This window comes from Pangasianodon hypophthalmus, chromosome 30 (assembly GCF_027358585.1).
Source record: "Pangasianodon hypophthalmus isolate fPanHyp1 chromosome 30, fPanHyp1.pri, whole genome shotgun sequence".
Classification (NCBI taxonomy): domain Eukaryota; kingdom Metazoa; phylum Chordata; class Actinopteri; order Siluriformes; family Pangasiidae; genus Pangasianodon; species Pangasianodon hypophthalmus.
This window is the reverse complement of record NC_069739.1, coordinates 9,194,143-9,210,026: the sequence shown is the minus strand read 5'-3', so window position 1 is coordinate 9,210,026 and position 15,884 is coordinate 9,194,143. Positions and strand designations below refer to the sequence as shown.

Genomic DNA, 15,884 nt, shown 5'->3' with positions numbered 1-15,884 from the left:
GTATGTGTTTACTACTAGCTGTGCTAACTTTCATTATATATAAAAAGTACACTCCCTGTCTGAGAATCAGCTCTTCAAATAAAGAAAAAAAGCTGATTCAAGAGAGAATTCTCTTAAAGAGGATATATAAAGCACTCCTCATACGGTCAAAACCTATCCTGTTTGAGTTACAGTTTGACTTTGAGAGCATTAAACACCCATAGTAAGCAACATCTATTAATACTGCACATAACTGTGAATTTGTCAAATAGTTATTTGATATAAAGTAATACACATGTAATACACCTACATAAACAATGTGACAGTAAGAGGCCTGTCATTTCCTCTTATTGGAATTAAGAAATGAGAAAAAAAAAAAAAACAGGGCACAGAAAACTGGAACAGCATTTCAGTGTCACAATTTATCATGAACCAAAATCTCTCTTTCAATAATTAATGAAAAATGATGCACTGCAAATTCTTGATTTAATTCAACATTTTTTAATTTTAAGAAGAACACCTAATATTTATTGACTTGAAGCAAACAGGGTTGAGTCTTTCTTCATGTTCACAGGTAGCCTACAGCACTGGGTCCGAATTCGAAGTGTAAGTCGGCGTAGATGTAGATGAGGATCCACGTTATATTTTAAAGTGTTAACTTTTTTCATTCGACTGTGAGAAAAACATTCTGCTCATGAATTTTATTTTCAATGTATAAAAATGTATGTATGCTGTATGTATTGACACCTTGCTCTATTATTATGGTTAACCTCAATGTCTTGTACAAAGACACTACATTGCAAAGGACAAATATTAAGAGCTGTAACAGTGCATTGAACTTTCTATCTGATCTTCTCGGAGTAGCTGATCTTTCAGAGGAACTTAATTAAATAAATAAGAATCAAACAAGACTCTTTTTGCCATTTATTTATTTATTTATCTATTGTCTCTATGAAAATGAATGAAGATTTGAGAAATACTGTACATTATGTAGGAAAGAAATGATGTAATGATGCATTTAATACCTTTTAAAACCAAACAAATTACTGCAATGATCACTAATCATATCCATGCATGTACATACCGACAGATAAGCTAACCACATACTGTAGAAACTCTGTTTTGATGATAATATTTAAGGATGAACCTGACTTCAAACCAATCAGCGCTTCCGTGGCAATAAAGCTAGCACACGCTTAGAGAGGCGGGGCATCACACCAGTCGCTCTGAACGCCTATTGGCTGCTCGGCTCTGAGCCCATGACACGAAACCAATCACAATCCTCAGTTGATCTGACGTCGCATGTGATTTTAAAGGCTTGCCTTCTTGCACACACGGGTGGGAGGGAATCGTGCAGTGTATCCTACCAGAATAAAAAACAGACCAAGCCGGTGCACAAGCTGAATACACTCTCACCGCATGGTAAACTAATAACAAATAAATCATCAAAATGGATATCCTGAAGTCATTAGGACATCCAGAGGAAATATACAACCTGTTCAAATTCAAAATGGGAGGCTGTAGGACTGTGATGCCCAAGCTGGATTATGTGAGTAATTTTTTTTTTTTTTTTTTTTTTTTTTTTTTTTGTGCATTTATCCCTAAGTCCCAATGAGCATTTTGTCTTGTCTTCTGGGAGATTTAATTTGACTGAAAAGCATGTCGTTTCTTATAAGAGGCTTTGTGGGATTACTTTGTGTCTGTGTGTATATGTGTGTGTGTGTGTGTTTGTGTTTGACAGCTCTTACAAAACAGTAATGTTTGAAAAATAATAATAATTCCTTTATATAGGAATGATATATATTCAATTATATGTATGTGTGTGTATATATATATAAATATATACATATATATATATATATATATATATATATATATATATATGTGTGTGTGTGTGTGTGTGTGTGTGTGTGTCAAAGGTCGAACATTGCATGCACAACAATGCATTAAAGAGTTAAAAACCCAGAAAGCTACAAAGGACAACTACACTGTATGCTATCCAAAGATCTGTGGACAGCTGACCATCACACCCATATGTGCATGTGCATGTTGAACATCTCATTCCAGATGTAGTCCTCCATTTGCTGTTATAAAAACCTCCACTCTTCTGGGAAGGCTCTTCTTTTCACTAGATTTCGGAGCGAGGCTATACAGATTTGTGAGCATTAGTGAGATCAGGCGAGGAGTCCTGGCACTCAGTCTGGTGTTCAGTGGGGTTGAGGTCAGGGCTCTGTGCAGGACACTCGAGTTCTTCCACATCAACCATGGAGCACGCTTTGTGCACTGGAGCATTGTCATGCTGGAACAGGTTTGGGCCTCTTACTTCCAGTGAAGGGAAATCTTAACCCAACACTACAGCATACAAAGGCATTCTATACAATTGTGTGCTTCCAAATTCATGGCAGCAGTTTTAGGAAGAACCACATATGATATATGTGATGGTCAGGAGTGCACATACTTTTGGCCATAAAGTGTATCTGCACATACACTTCAGAGAGTTTGTCCTTGCTCACATATTCTACATGGGGATAGTATACATAGTTACATGCTTTCAGAGACTTATTGAGTGAGGTATGTTTTGAAGTTTTGCTATACTGTATGGCCAAAAGTATGTGAACACCTGAGTATTGAACGTCCCATTTCAAAACCATGGGCATTAATATTGAGTTGTTCCCCTTTTGCTGCTATAACAGCCACCACTCTTCTGGGAAGGCTTTTCACTAGATTTCAAACTGTTTATAATAATATAAAATACAGATAGTGTAATAATTGCTATTTTGTGGATATTATAATAAATTCTCATAACTGATGCTGCAGATCACTAGTGATAACCTGCAGTAGTATGATGGAAACACAGAGCACTATGCTACCCTTTTTCCCATTAAAACGAGGGTCCTTAGTTAAAAAAAATAAAATAAAATAAAATAAATAAATAAATAAACATATCTTCTTGACCTAGTAAGTTTCAACAATTACAAGTTTCTAGTAATGTTTAAACCTTTTTACTCTTCATTCAAAAGAGGATATGTTTGATTTCCAGAAAAACTGGAATATTGGCCCATCTTAGGATTAAACTTTTTGTCAAATAAGTCATGGAAGTTGTCAACTTTGTTATTTTGTATTGAATCCAAAGTATTTATGAAATATAAAATGTTTACACTGTATATCAAAGTAAGTGCTACTCATTACAATATGCTTAATTAAATTCAATAGATTGTTAATTATATGCACTTTCACACAAGTCAAAATGATGACATTGACATTAGGGTAAAACAGTGTTGATGGCAGCATTAGAGTTTAGATTAACATCCTTGAGGAGAAATAAAATGGCTTCTGGTCATTCTTCTGAGGCTGCTGCTACCGAGAAGCGGAAGGAAAATGAATCAGTCATATTTAAAAATGACTCTAGTCTCAGAAAAAAACTGTACTTTATTAAAGAAAAATATCTTGTAATTTATAAAAGAGATTTTAAATAACATTTTATACACTGTTCAGAAATTATATCAAAGTTTGTTGCAGGAACACAATCACGCTTTAACTGAACTGCCAACTCGATTCTTTAAAATGGGCAGTGAGTGTGGATTTGAGCTAGGTGTACAGAATAAAGTGGCCAAAAAAGTGTATTTTGTTGAGCAATCTAAAACCTAGTCTGTTATCTAACCTAAATATTTTAAATATGTTTATACATACCAACTAGAGCTGGGCGATATGACGATATAATATCGATATCATGATCAATTATGACATGATACACATGAATATATGTATGAATAAAAAATAACAATGACAAACTTCAGAAGTAGATTTAATAAAGTTTTCTACTGTCTGATTCTTTAAAATCGTAAAAAAAAAAAAAAAAAAAAAAAGAAACAGATTTTCCCCCTCCTTTTCAGTATCTGTTTATTATTGTACACATTAAATTAAAGTAAGTTTATTTCTAAATGCAACACTACTGTATTGCTGGCAGTTTATTAGGAAACCTATATATCATGATGCATATTATGTATCACAGAAATCAGAAATGTCTTGCAATATATTGTGATATGATATTTGTGTCAAATTGCCCACCTCTAATATCAGCAAAGAATTACACCTTAAAGCTTTAACTCAAAGCAGAGTTGGGTTTTTTTATTTATTTATTTATTTATTTATTTTTTAATTGAACAGTTATAACGTCTGTCAATAATAATGCACTATATACTGTAGTACTAACGGGAATTCCGGCTCTTTTCAGTGAATCAGAGGAATCGGCTCAGCTCTTTAATAAGAGCCGATTCTTTTGGCTCCCAAACGATTCATTGTTAGTTTTTTTTTTTTTTTAAATGCAAACGTTCTAAAGTTGTTGGACTTTGCCTATCTGTTGCTTACACTGAATCGTACTTTATCCTCTGATTAACAAAATAAGCATTTCATTTGCATTGTGCTTGTTATAAAACTACACACACACACACACACACACACAGAGGTCTTATTTTTCTCACTAAAACTAGCGCTTTTTTGAACAACTCAGGTGATAAGATTCACTAGATGCCCTTTGGTTACAGTTGCACTGTGTGTGATTAAAAGCATTAGAGAATTATCAGTACACAATCCTGAATATTCAGCAGAAGGATTTGTTCATTTGCGAGTCGACTCCTAACGCAGCGTAGAGTCGACTCTTATGTGAACGATTCATCAACTTCCCCAAAACTCCAACTGACAAACTGACTTTTTTCCTGCTAATAAACTTTTTAAAACAGATTAAAAGCGCAATGTTGGGAGTGTCACGAAACGCCTGGGGATGAAGCTAATGAAAAATGTGGCGTCATTTGTTTGGTGGTCAGAAAGCAGCCCATGAGCGGAGTGTTTTTGAGGAAAGTGGGCGGGAGGTGAAGTAGCTCCTCATGCTAGGGGAAGTGTAGTGTCTCGCCCTCAGCTCGAGTTACAGCTGTTTACATACAGCGCGTCGTCTCGACGTGTCAGCTTCACTCCCCCAAATGCTATGACTTCTTCAGAAACCTGACTTGCATATGGCGGGGGTTTGCTGTAAGAGCACGGCGCCGTTGTCAGTGTTTAAGCGCACTCTGTCGGTGCGGAGCTCGGCCTCGGCCCCGCGCTCTGCCCCCGTGGCCTGCGGGAGAAGAGGCGCTCAGGAGGGCTGCGCTCTCCTCGCCCGCCCGCTGCACCTCCACACCGTCGGCCCTCATCGACATCCAACGCATTTGTTTTGTTCTTCTGTCCAGGAGTCCATGAGCGAGAGCTTGCGGATGTGCTATGTTTATCTGAACCAAACGAGCAGGAGCTTCGCGGCTGTGATCCAGGCTCTGGACGGAGAGCTGCGGTAAGAAACACAACCCCTGCAGCAGAGCCATGCTTTCCTCAGAGGCGTGTCCTGAGCAAGTAAACAACAGTCAACTACTAACTTTTTGTGATTGCAAAACCTGCACTTTTGTTGACTGTGTTTGCTTTTTTTTTTTTAGGTCTGTCATGTCATAGGTCTTAAAGGTCATAAAGTTTCTTACACACAGTGAATGCTGTTAAAAGTAGTATTACTGTTATTGTTTTTGTCTGCACGAGGTTTGTTGATCTGTGACTCCATAGTGTCTTTATGGCATGACTGCATGCATTAATGTTTCCATACTGTTAGCGTCACTTCCTGTTATTGGGATGACTCTTAATCATCTCAGTCAGGATTTTTATTATTGCTTTTTATTCAAAAAGAGGATATGTTTGATCTCCAGGAAAACATATTGGCCTGTCTCGGATATATACCCTATAGAGATTAAGCTTTATGTCAGATAAGTGACAAAAGTTGGGGGCTTAGTGGTTAGCACTGTTCCCTTGCACCTCCTGGGTTAGGGGTTCGACTCCCATCTTCACCCCGTGTGCATGGAGTTTGCATGTTCTCCCTGTGCTTCTGAGGTTTCCTTCAGGTAATCCGGTTTCCTCCTCCAGTCCAAAGACATGCATTGTAGGCTGATTGGCATATCTAAATTGTCCGTAGTGTGTGAGTGTGTGTGTGATTGTGGTTGGCTCCCCGTCCAGGGTGTCCCCCGCCTTGTGCCCAGAGTTCCCTGGGATAGGCTCCAGGCTTCCCGTGACCCTGTGTAGGATGCATGGATTGAAGTTGTCAATTTTGTGTTTATGTTTACACGGTATTTCAAAGTAAGTGCTACTAATCTCAATAGATATTTAATTATATGCTCTTTCACACAAGTAAAGTTATCAGAATTATGTTGAATATCTTCCAGTTTTACCAAATTGTCTCCTTATCAGAGTTAGGGCAAAACCGTGTTCATGGCATCATTAGAGTTTGGATGAACAGCCATAAAAATGGCTTCTGGGCTGATGTTCTTAGGCTGGTGCCACCGCAACCCCTGCCAGGAAAAGCGAAAGAAAAGGAAATGAATAACATTTGAGGAAGACATTTGGTGGAAAGCTCCCTACATATCAGATTGCACAATGTCAGTCCTAAAATAGTCTCAAAGATTTGACCAAAGTAGACATCAGATTTAAACTTGTAATTTGTAATTGTAATTTGATTAGATGATGTTTGCTTAGTTTTATCCTTTAGTGTCTCATGCAAAGGCATTTTGGGATGAGTTTGCTTTTATGAGTTTGCTTCTATTTCTATTTGCTTCTATTACATCCGAATGTATTTCACCACTGCTGATGATGTGTCAGTGATGTGGGCTGAAAAATATCAGCCCAAATGGAGATCAACTCTAGGGAGTGTTTCAAGTCTGTGTAATCACCTGACATGACTGTCGTAGATAGATAGTCTGGGCTTGAAAGAAATCAGCCCCAGCCTCACTTTTTCATATCATTGTATATTTTTCTCATGACTCCTGGTGGTCATGTTGTTTTGGTTCCACAAATGTTCAATAGGATTCAAATAATCTGCTGTGGATGCCAAAAATAGCCCATTTACACCAGCCTTCCCTGATATAATCTATGGTAAAGGTCAAAATAATGTCAAGGATTCAGTATATGCCTATTTTTGACAGCTCATGGTTAATGGGACATTGTGCTGCCAGCATGGTGTTATTATTAACCTCAGCAGTGCATTTAAACATCTTTGTATAGCACTGTAATGGGAATATTTTTAATTACTCTCATTCTCTCCCCTCTCTCCGTCCCTCTCTCTCTCTCTCTCTCTTGCTCGCTCTCACTGTTAGCCATGCAGTGTGTATATTCTATCTAGTTCTTCGAGCCCTGGACACTGTTGAGGATGATATGACCATTCCTCTGGAGAAAAAAGTCCCGCTCTTGCATCATTTCCACACTTTCCTCTACCAGCCAGACTGGTGTTTCACAGAGAGCAAGGAGAAGGACAGACAAGTTCTAGAAGATTTTCCCTCGGTAATGCACACAAAGACCTCACTTCCCAAGAAACAGTCTGTACAGCATTATTGTAAAGCCGTCTGCCATTAGAGAGGGTGTTTAAAGAAAAAAACCCTACTCACAGTCTAGACTCTAGTGTCTAATGGTTTCAGAGTGTAGAAACAGTCATGACTGTTTTTTTTAGCCTTGTGTTAAATGATCATTTGTTCATTTTGTGCAGATTTCAGTTGAGTTCAGGAACCTGGCGCAGGAATATCAGGATGTGATTTCAGACATTTGCCATCGAATGGGGGTCGGGATGGCTGAATTCCTCGAAAAGAAAATTGGCTCGATGCAAGAGTGGGATAAGGTGAACTTTTGGCTTATTTACACAATCGTGCATTTATAAACACGGGTGAGAAATTATACTTAAGTGAAAGTATAGATAATGTGCCAGAATCTTACTCAATTAAAAGAGGAAGTATCCAGCCAAAAATGTACTCAAGGGAATGCAAAAAAGCAAGTTTCTACTTTTGAAAGTATGAAGAAGTAAAAAAGGAACAGTTACAAAGTTTGCTAATGAATTATTATGTAAATAAATAATGTTTACCATTAGCTAGAAATGGACTTGCTTCTGGAATCGATGCTAGTCCAACCTGGCATTAGCGAAGAAAACAGGCTAACTTAAATATAGCCAGTTAATGTACTTCAGCATACTTTTCCAAATTAGATAAAAGCTCGTGTCTTCTAGGGAAGCAAAGGAGAAACCTCATTTTATCCTCATTAAGTCAGGATGCCTTAATCAGGATGCCTTAGCCAGAAACTAACCCTGTTGGATTGATCTATAGCACAGTTATTGGCTGGATGAGAGAAAAGGAGACAATTTGTAATTAGTACTTTTAAGGTATAAATAAAAATGTAAGAAGTGAAACTGAGTTAGAGTACAACTGTTCAATTGCTTTGTAAGTTAGAGTACAACTGTTCAATTTCAATAATGCTCAAGTACAGTGTAAATAATACTTAAGTATAGTAATGAAGTACAGTTACTCAAGTTTTCCACTGTGTATGAGTGTGTTCACGTGTAAATAGACATAGTATGGTAAGAGTAGGTGACAAAGAGTCTGGACTATTTTGTCATTGCAGTGAGAATGCCTGGACGTTTCATGTTAGGTTAACGACTCCGAGTAGCGTAACGGTTCTGATGGACATCACACTGTTTTCCCTGCAGTACTGTCACTACGTGGCTGGTCTGGTAGGTGTGGGTCTGTCTCGGCTCTTCTCCGCATCCCTGCTGGAGGATCCTGAGGTGGGGCGGGATACGGAGCTAGCCAACTCTATGGGCCTCTTTTTACAGAAGACTAACATTATCAGAGATTACCTGGAGGACCAGCAGGAAGGACGATCCTTCTGGCCGGAGGAGGTAAGTCTGGCCAGTTAGCTTATATCACCTTAAATTAATGTTCTGACTTTGTTATGATCTGTTTAAGATAGTGAGATTTTTTTTTGTGATGGGTTTGTTTTTTAACAACTTTAAAATAATCACTTATTTTAGAATTGTATATTTATTCCTTTTATATGAATTCTATTATTGTTTATACAGTATTTGCTTTATTTATATTTGTTTCACTGTGTTTGTATGCAAGCCGAGATTTAAAAAATTTTGTGCAATATCGATTTTTCCCTGATCGTAATTCTTTTCATGTTGTGATAAATGATTTAAACTGTTAGATTAAAAAAAAAATTACAGGCAAATGAGCATTTCCACCACTCCAGTTTTAAGGACAGCAGGAGAGGAGTAACAATATTATCAGCAGTACAGTCTGGAACTGCAGAAATCACGAAAACTCAGTTGAGTGGTGCGTTTTTAAGTGATTCTACGGTAATATGCAGTAAACCCTAAAAGAAAATTAACCATTTGTGGCCAAAATGTTTGTTACGTCTCTAATAAATATAACTAAGTTGAACACATATTGATAGATTTTATTTCACATTAATTAACCTAAAATATTCTCTATTTACCTGGACAGAAAACAAGGGAGCCCACGTGAGCATCTCTCCACGAGAAGAAAGCACGAGATTTTTTTTCTCTCGTGGCATCTTTAATAAATATAGTAAACTGATGTTGGATATATAGTTGTCTAATATAGCTAACATTGGCTATGTCAAACGTACACTGATAGATTTTATCTTTTATTATGAACTCAGAATATTTACTAAGACAGAAAGCGAGAGTGCATGAAATTTGGGGAACGGGGCGGGATCTGTTAATATGTCGGTTGGGTCATCTCTCATTTTAATAGGAGAAAATAACTGCTTTTGACTTATTTTTGAGTGATAACTCGTACACTGTTTTTGCAGAACCTTCAATGCAAAATGCTTCATGTTTGGCAGGTCTGGCAGTATAATATAATCAGTCACAAACATCACTGGATATCATGGCCTGGATATCGTAGTATCTTTTAGGGACAATAATATCGTTATATCACACAAGCCTAGTAACGTCTATTTCGATCATATTATGAAACACTGCATCGTTCTCCCCACATTCTCATGTTTTAACACTCGAAAATGAGGTGGTGAAAGGTTGCAGTTGGTGTGCAACCAAGCGTTTATACAGAGATGACACTCATAGACGGGTGACAAATTAAGGGAAAAAAAAAAAAAAACAGAATTAAGTGTCTCAGTAAGGTGTTTTGTTGCCATGAACTGCCAGAACAGCTTCAATATGCTGTTCAATAAAAGGAGCTATAAGAAGTCGTGGTGTAGAAGAGTGAAGAACTGGATAGTGAACGTGCATTACATTTGTGCGAGGGACTTAACTATACTTCCAGTGTTCATTTGTACAATGATAAATATTTATCTATACCAGTGTGGTGTAGATGTTTTTTTTTTCCTACAATGACATAGTGATGTATAGCTTCATAATTAATTTCAGGCTAGAAGTGCTACAGTAGGTGTTGTGATGATGGTGGTGCACAGTGCTATAGTCTAATACACAGTCTAATAGGTTGAGATCTAGGTTTGAGACAGCTAAGGTCGTTCTACTGTCCTGAAAGTCTATTAAAAGCTTTCTGACAGCTCTTAGAAGCAGGTCTCATATTCCTGAGTGTGAGAAACCTGAGTTATGCAGCCCACATGAAAGTAATGTTATGGCAACAGAGATGAAGTTATCTCTCAGAGAAATAATAATATGAACTTCAGGTCATAAACCTTAATACTTACAACAAAATGTTGTTTTTAAGAGTTACAGTGAAATGCAGAGTTACTGATTATTGAATCTATCATGTTGTTTGGAGTAATTGCAGTCTGTGTGTGTGTGCTACAGGCTTGGAGTCAGTTTGCCTCGCGTCTGGAAGACTTTTCTCAGCCACAGCACCTGAGCTCAGCTCTGGCCTGCCTTAACCTGTTGGTGACGGATGCTCTGCGCCATGTTCCTGATGTCATTGCTTACCTTTCCCGTCTCCGCAACCAGAGTGTCTTCAACTTCTGTGCCATCCCCCAGGTGGGCCTGCCATACTGCCTCACTAATACAGCTTTTATTGTATTTTGTCATTTGGAGAGAACCATTTTGAACTTGTATTAAACATGACCTATTGACCTAGCAGTATTTTTGTTCACCAGACCCCAAAAAAGTCTGGGAGATTTCCTGAAGCATCTATTCATTCATTCATCTTCAGTAACCGCTCCATCCTGACCAGTGGTTGCAGTGAATCATGACATCGCTAGGCACAAAGCTGGACTACAGGCGCCAGTCCATCTCAATACAGCATACTCACACACACACACGCACACACACACACACACACATACAAGCCTGACTTATGTTGATCCCAAGCAGCATCCCAAAGCCTAAGACCACTATTATGTCTATTTGTTAAAGCAACAGAAATGTTCTAAGTACGTGGTGTTAATCCAAAAGTCAGTTCAGTTTACCTGGAGGATTCTTTGGTGCTCAACGGAAAAGCATTCACCCAGTCCTTGACAGAATATCAGCGAGCGCAGAATATCTCTGTTGCCAAGAGCCAAGGGAGTAAAATCAGCCATGCTCTCTGTGTAAGAGGGACACGATGATAATCTCTGTGACACTAGCCAATCGTGGGGGTCTGTGAGCTCATGTATGTGGAAGAGGGTAGATAGCTTACTACACATTGGTAGCTGTCATTTAATAGGGGAGAGCTGGCTGCTGGGTGGGAATGTGGGTGCTATGTTTTAACAATGCTAGCTTGATATTAAAAAAAGAATAAATTCTTGTTCAAAAATAAAGCAATTTCTTAATGATTCCAAACTTTTGCATGGTAATGTGCACTCTTTGCTGTCTTGTTTGTAAATCTCCTTATTGATTCGTCCTACCTTATCTGGTTTTCTAGCATTTATTGTCATAATTATCCGTCTTGGTCATAATTATCACTGTCTAATCAGACAGGGGAAATGGGACATGGGATGGGAATAGATCCATTGCGTGTAATTGCAGCACAACTCCAGCACAGCGAAGAATGTAATGTGTCTCTGTCACCAGGTGATGGCAATAGCAACTCTCTCCGCCTGCTACAACAACCCACTGGTGTTTCAGGGAGTGGTGAAGATCAGGAAGGGGCAGGCTGTCACTCTGATGATGGAGGCCACCAATATGCAAGCTGTACAGAGCATGATTGCACAGTACAGCCAAGAGGTGAGGCCTCTATACAGCATACATTTAGTTATATACACCCTAAATGTACTTGTATTTGCATATTAAGTAGATACTCTGCAGTAATGGTAATATTTCTATGTTTCTATTTAAATAATTTGTAAGGAGAAGTGGCTGGTTCTGATTTAATGAAAGAAATAATGCGTGTGTCTTTCACTGAACCATCTGATACTCCAATTAGGTAAATCTTCTGCTCAGAGATCAGAGGGTTTGTTTTTTTATGAAAAGGTGAACTCTGTGTACATTTCCATGTAAATGCATAATCCTTTTGCTGTCGAAAAGGTTAGCTAAATTTACATACATTTGCATCAGGAAAGTCAATTCAGTTTATATTTGTATAACGCTTTTCATAATAGAAATTGTTACAAAGCAGCTTTACACAAATCTGGGTGCATGTTGGGTGCAAAACTCCCTGAGACAACATGAGACAAAAACCTTCAAAGGAACCAGACTCAAAAGCGATCCCATCTGTGTCTGGATAATGGGATTAAATCATTACAGTATACAGGTGTAGAAGAATAAAGGCGAACAGTACTAAGTGTGTTGAAAGAGTGTTTAGTACTTAGGTGCAAATCTACAGAAACCAGGTTTTTGGGAGGTACAAATAAGACACTTTAGAAGCAGAGACTTTATTTTTGGTTGTGAGGCATACTGTACATTTCCGATCTCTAAGCAACAAGTTGTTTTGAATTTGCTTTCCCAATCTGATGGACAGTAAACAAGTTATTTCCCACCAACTGCTTTTCTTGTCCTTCTAATCCTAATCGAGTGTAATCCTCATCCTCTCCCCTTAGATCCTGCAGAAAGTGTCGCTGTCTGATCCGTCGCGGGCTAACACTCTGTGCATACTCGGTGTGATCCAGGAAAAGACACTGTCCAAGGCAGCGCTGCCCTCCCGTACCTACCACTTCTCACATGTTTATCTTTCTGCTGCTACGATTTTGGCTTTTTTCAGCTGGCAGTATCTAAACGCCAATCAGTCTCCAAACAGTGCTGACATGCAGGGCCGCTGAGTCTGTCCTGTATCCCAAACGCTCTCTACCCCATCCAACCCAACAAACACATCAAAGACTGTTAGGAATGTATAAAACATTTTCATGTGCTTATCACAGTGATGATTTTTTTTTTCTTTTTCTGCATAATTTGTATAGGAAACTCATTCTCATGGTCCCTCTTATGTTGTGCAGTTTGTTTCTATTATTTACCTTTAGCATTATTTCTGGTCCTCATCATTAGTGTATATGCAGCCAAAATATATTGCTGTTACTTCAAAAATAAACATGTCATTTTAATGCCCCAGTAAAGCAGTTGCAGCTAGATAGATAACCGTACAACCCAATATCACACTTTTTAGGATAAGTGTCACAGGATCAGTGTGCAGCCCCAACCAACAAAAACAGTACTAATAAATAAAGCTCAGGTTTTCCCCAAATTGAGTTAAAGAATATTTCCCTGTTGTCATCAACTGATCCTGATACATCGGTATACATTTTCAAACCTTCGCTAGCTAGCTTTAGTGTGGGTAATTTTTAAAGATGGCTGGCTTTGTTTGGTGTTTTTCCACTAATGTTAGCTAGTCATTTTAGTGTGGAAATATTCTCCTAATGCTAACTAGCTGTGTGTGGGGATTTTCAGTAATCTTAGCTAGTTAGTTTTGTTTGGGAATACTTTGCTAATGCTAGTTGGGTTTTTTTTTTTTTTTTTGGTGGGAAAATCTTCTCCTAATGCTGCTTACTTTTGTTTAGGGATATTGTGTTCATACTAGCTAGCTTTATTTGTGGCTTTCTGTAATCTAAGCTAGTTAGTTTTGTTTAGGGATATCCTGTTCATGCTAGCTAGTTTTGGATTTTTGCTAATGTTGCCTAGGTAGTTTTGTTTGGGGATATTTTCCTAAAGCTAGCTAGCTTTGTTTGGGGATTTTTCACTAATCTTAGCTAATTACTTTTGTCTGGAACTAATTAGCTAGTTCTCCTCACTAGTTAGTTTTGTTTGGGCATACTCTCCTAATGCTAACCAGCTTTTGTTTGCAAATTTCTGGTTTGTTTAAAGATAAATAGTTTGAAGCTAAATTAATGATCTCCTGTTAATTTAAGATCTGAGTTTCAGTTTTCCCAGTCTGAATGTCGCTAACGATTTTTTCTTTCACTGCTCATAAAATATAATTTGAGTGCACAAATTCAAAAATTTATGTTATTGCATTCTATATTAATGTGTTCAAGCCAAATGTTTACTTTAAATGGGTATATTGTGCTTTTGCACAATGTAGCATATATTGAGTGGGTCAAGGTGGGTATATATTTTCTAGGAAATAAATATTAGATATTATATGTCTGAGAGGGATTGAGGGATAGCAGCATTTGGCTTTAAAATTGTCTAAAAGCTTTTTTTGTGAATAAAGCTAGCTAGATCTTTGTACATAAGCAAATGTAAAAATTATATATAAATTTTGTAATATGAGACTTTGATTTTGCCTAAATTGGAAAGAAAATAAAAGTGCAAAAGCTATGTTGAGATTATTTATTTTTGTAGTAATCTAATATGTAGTCACCAATAAGTGACCAATAAGACAGAAGCTAGAAGAAACTAAAAGCCAATCCAGTTGATTAAAAAAATATTCATTTTTGTTGAATATTTGCTTTTTTGTAATTGAACATTACATCATGAATATTCTGATGAAATTCTCACTCATATTCTGGTCTTTTGTCTTGTGCCACAAAGCCGTAAATATGGTTCTAATGCAGTTGACCTTGGTCTTAATATCTGTGATCTGAAACACTTCTTTTTTCCGTAATTTTCTAAATAAAAAAATCAATATATTTGTGTTTTCAATTTAATCCTGTTTTGGACACAATATCTACAGTCCCTTGTGTTCATCATCTGTACAGAAACTACCCCTGTCTCAGGACATGGTCTGTATCATAAACAATGCCAATAATACATGTATGATGAAATTTGCTTACTATTTTTAGGAGGTACAGGCTTGGTACAAGACTGTACTGTATTTCTTTATTGAGGCAATAAACTACTGATCAAATAAAGCATTGAACATTATGAACTTGTCAAGTATGTTGTTTGTCATAGGTCATTTCTCCGTTAGAGTTTTGGATATAGTTTAGTGTTTTGTAATTACTGGGTTCATTGTAGGTTTATGTGTGTAGTATTTAGATGATTCTAGTTTTGTTCAAGTTCTGTTGTTTTAGCTGAATTTTCTAGCAAACCAACATAGTTAATGTCAGTCTTCACTCTGGAATTCCTCCATCTTTGCCAGTTCTACTGCTTTTCCAATTCCCAATCAGTAAGGGACTGATGAATCCAACATGTAAGCTAATACTGTTGATAGAGGATGCTTTCACGCTTTGAATAGACCATATTTGAGACATGGTATGGAACGTAAATCATACCACCACTAGGCCGCAGGACAGGTGCCATTGCCATAACTGATGCGTATATGTCTAGACCTAACCATATGTAGCTTGAAACTGTCTACTATCTGGGATGTGTTAACCACCATTTGTCTGAAATGTGGTTTCAGTTTCCGATATACATAACATTTTCAAATAAAGTTGTATTCCACCTGCGAGTGAAAGTACAGTCAGAAATCATTTCAGATCAGGCGGCGTAATACGTAAAAGAACTTCTTATCAGAGATGTTGTGCCAGAGGGAGCCAGTGTGAACTAAGGGTGTAACACAATGGCATTATTTGTGTCTGTATCTGTTTAGGGCTCAAAATATTCAGATCCCTATGTTTATTTTGTGAATCCTACAACTATGCTTCAGAAACTGTTGAAAAAAAAAAAGTAGAGATTTCCATTCACAAATTATAACAACAAATAGCAATTTGCAGAGCATAACTCCTGAACTAAGCTCCTCAACCTCAGCTACTTCACTCTGGTTTATAAATGGTTTCAATCAGAT

At 37.5% G+C, this 15,884-nt stretch overlaps 1 protein-coding gene across 2 annotated transcripts; it reads left to right on the top strand.

The window, feature by feature from the left end:
• Nucleotides 1-1,313: 1,313 nt before the first annotated feature.
• Nucleotides 1,314-15,019, top strand: fdft1 (farnesyl-diphosphate farnesyltransferase 1). 2 transcript variants are annotated; one of them, XM_053231811.1, is made up of 8 exons: nt 1,314-1,528; nt 5,202-5,299; nt 7,137-7,320; nt 7,523-7,651; nt 8,510-8,701; nt 10,607-10,783; nt 11,798-11,950; nt 12,763-15,019. In XM_053231811.1, the coding sequence occupies exons 1-8, from the start codon at nt 1,430-1,432 to the stop codon at nt 12,979-12,981; spliced, it is 1,251 nt and encodes a 416-aa protein (XP_053087786.1). In that variant the 5' UTR covers nt 1,314-1,429; the 3' UTR covers nt 12,982-15,019. The 2 variants fall into 2 exon arrangements, with proteins under 2 accessions (XP_053087786.1, XP_026774155.3); XM_026918354.3 differs by lacking the exon at nt 1,314-1,528 and having other exon boundaries at nt 4,690-5,299.
• The last annotated feature ends 865 nt before the right edge of the window (nt 15,020-15,884 follow it).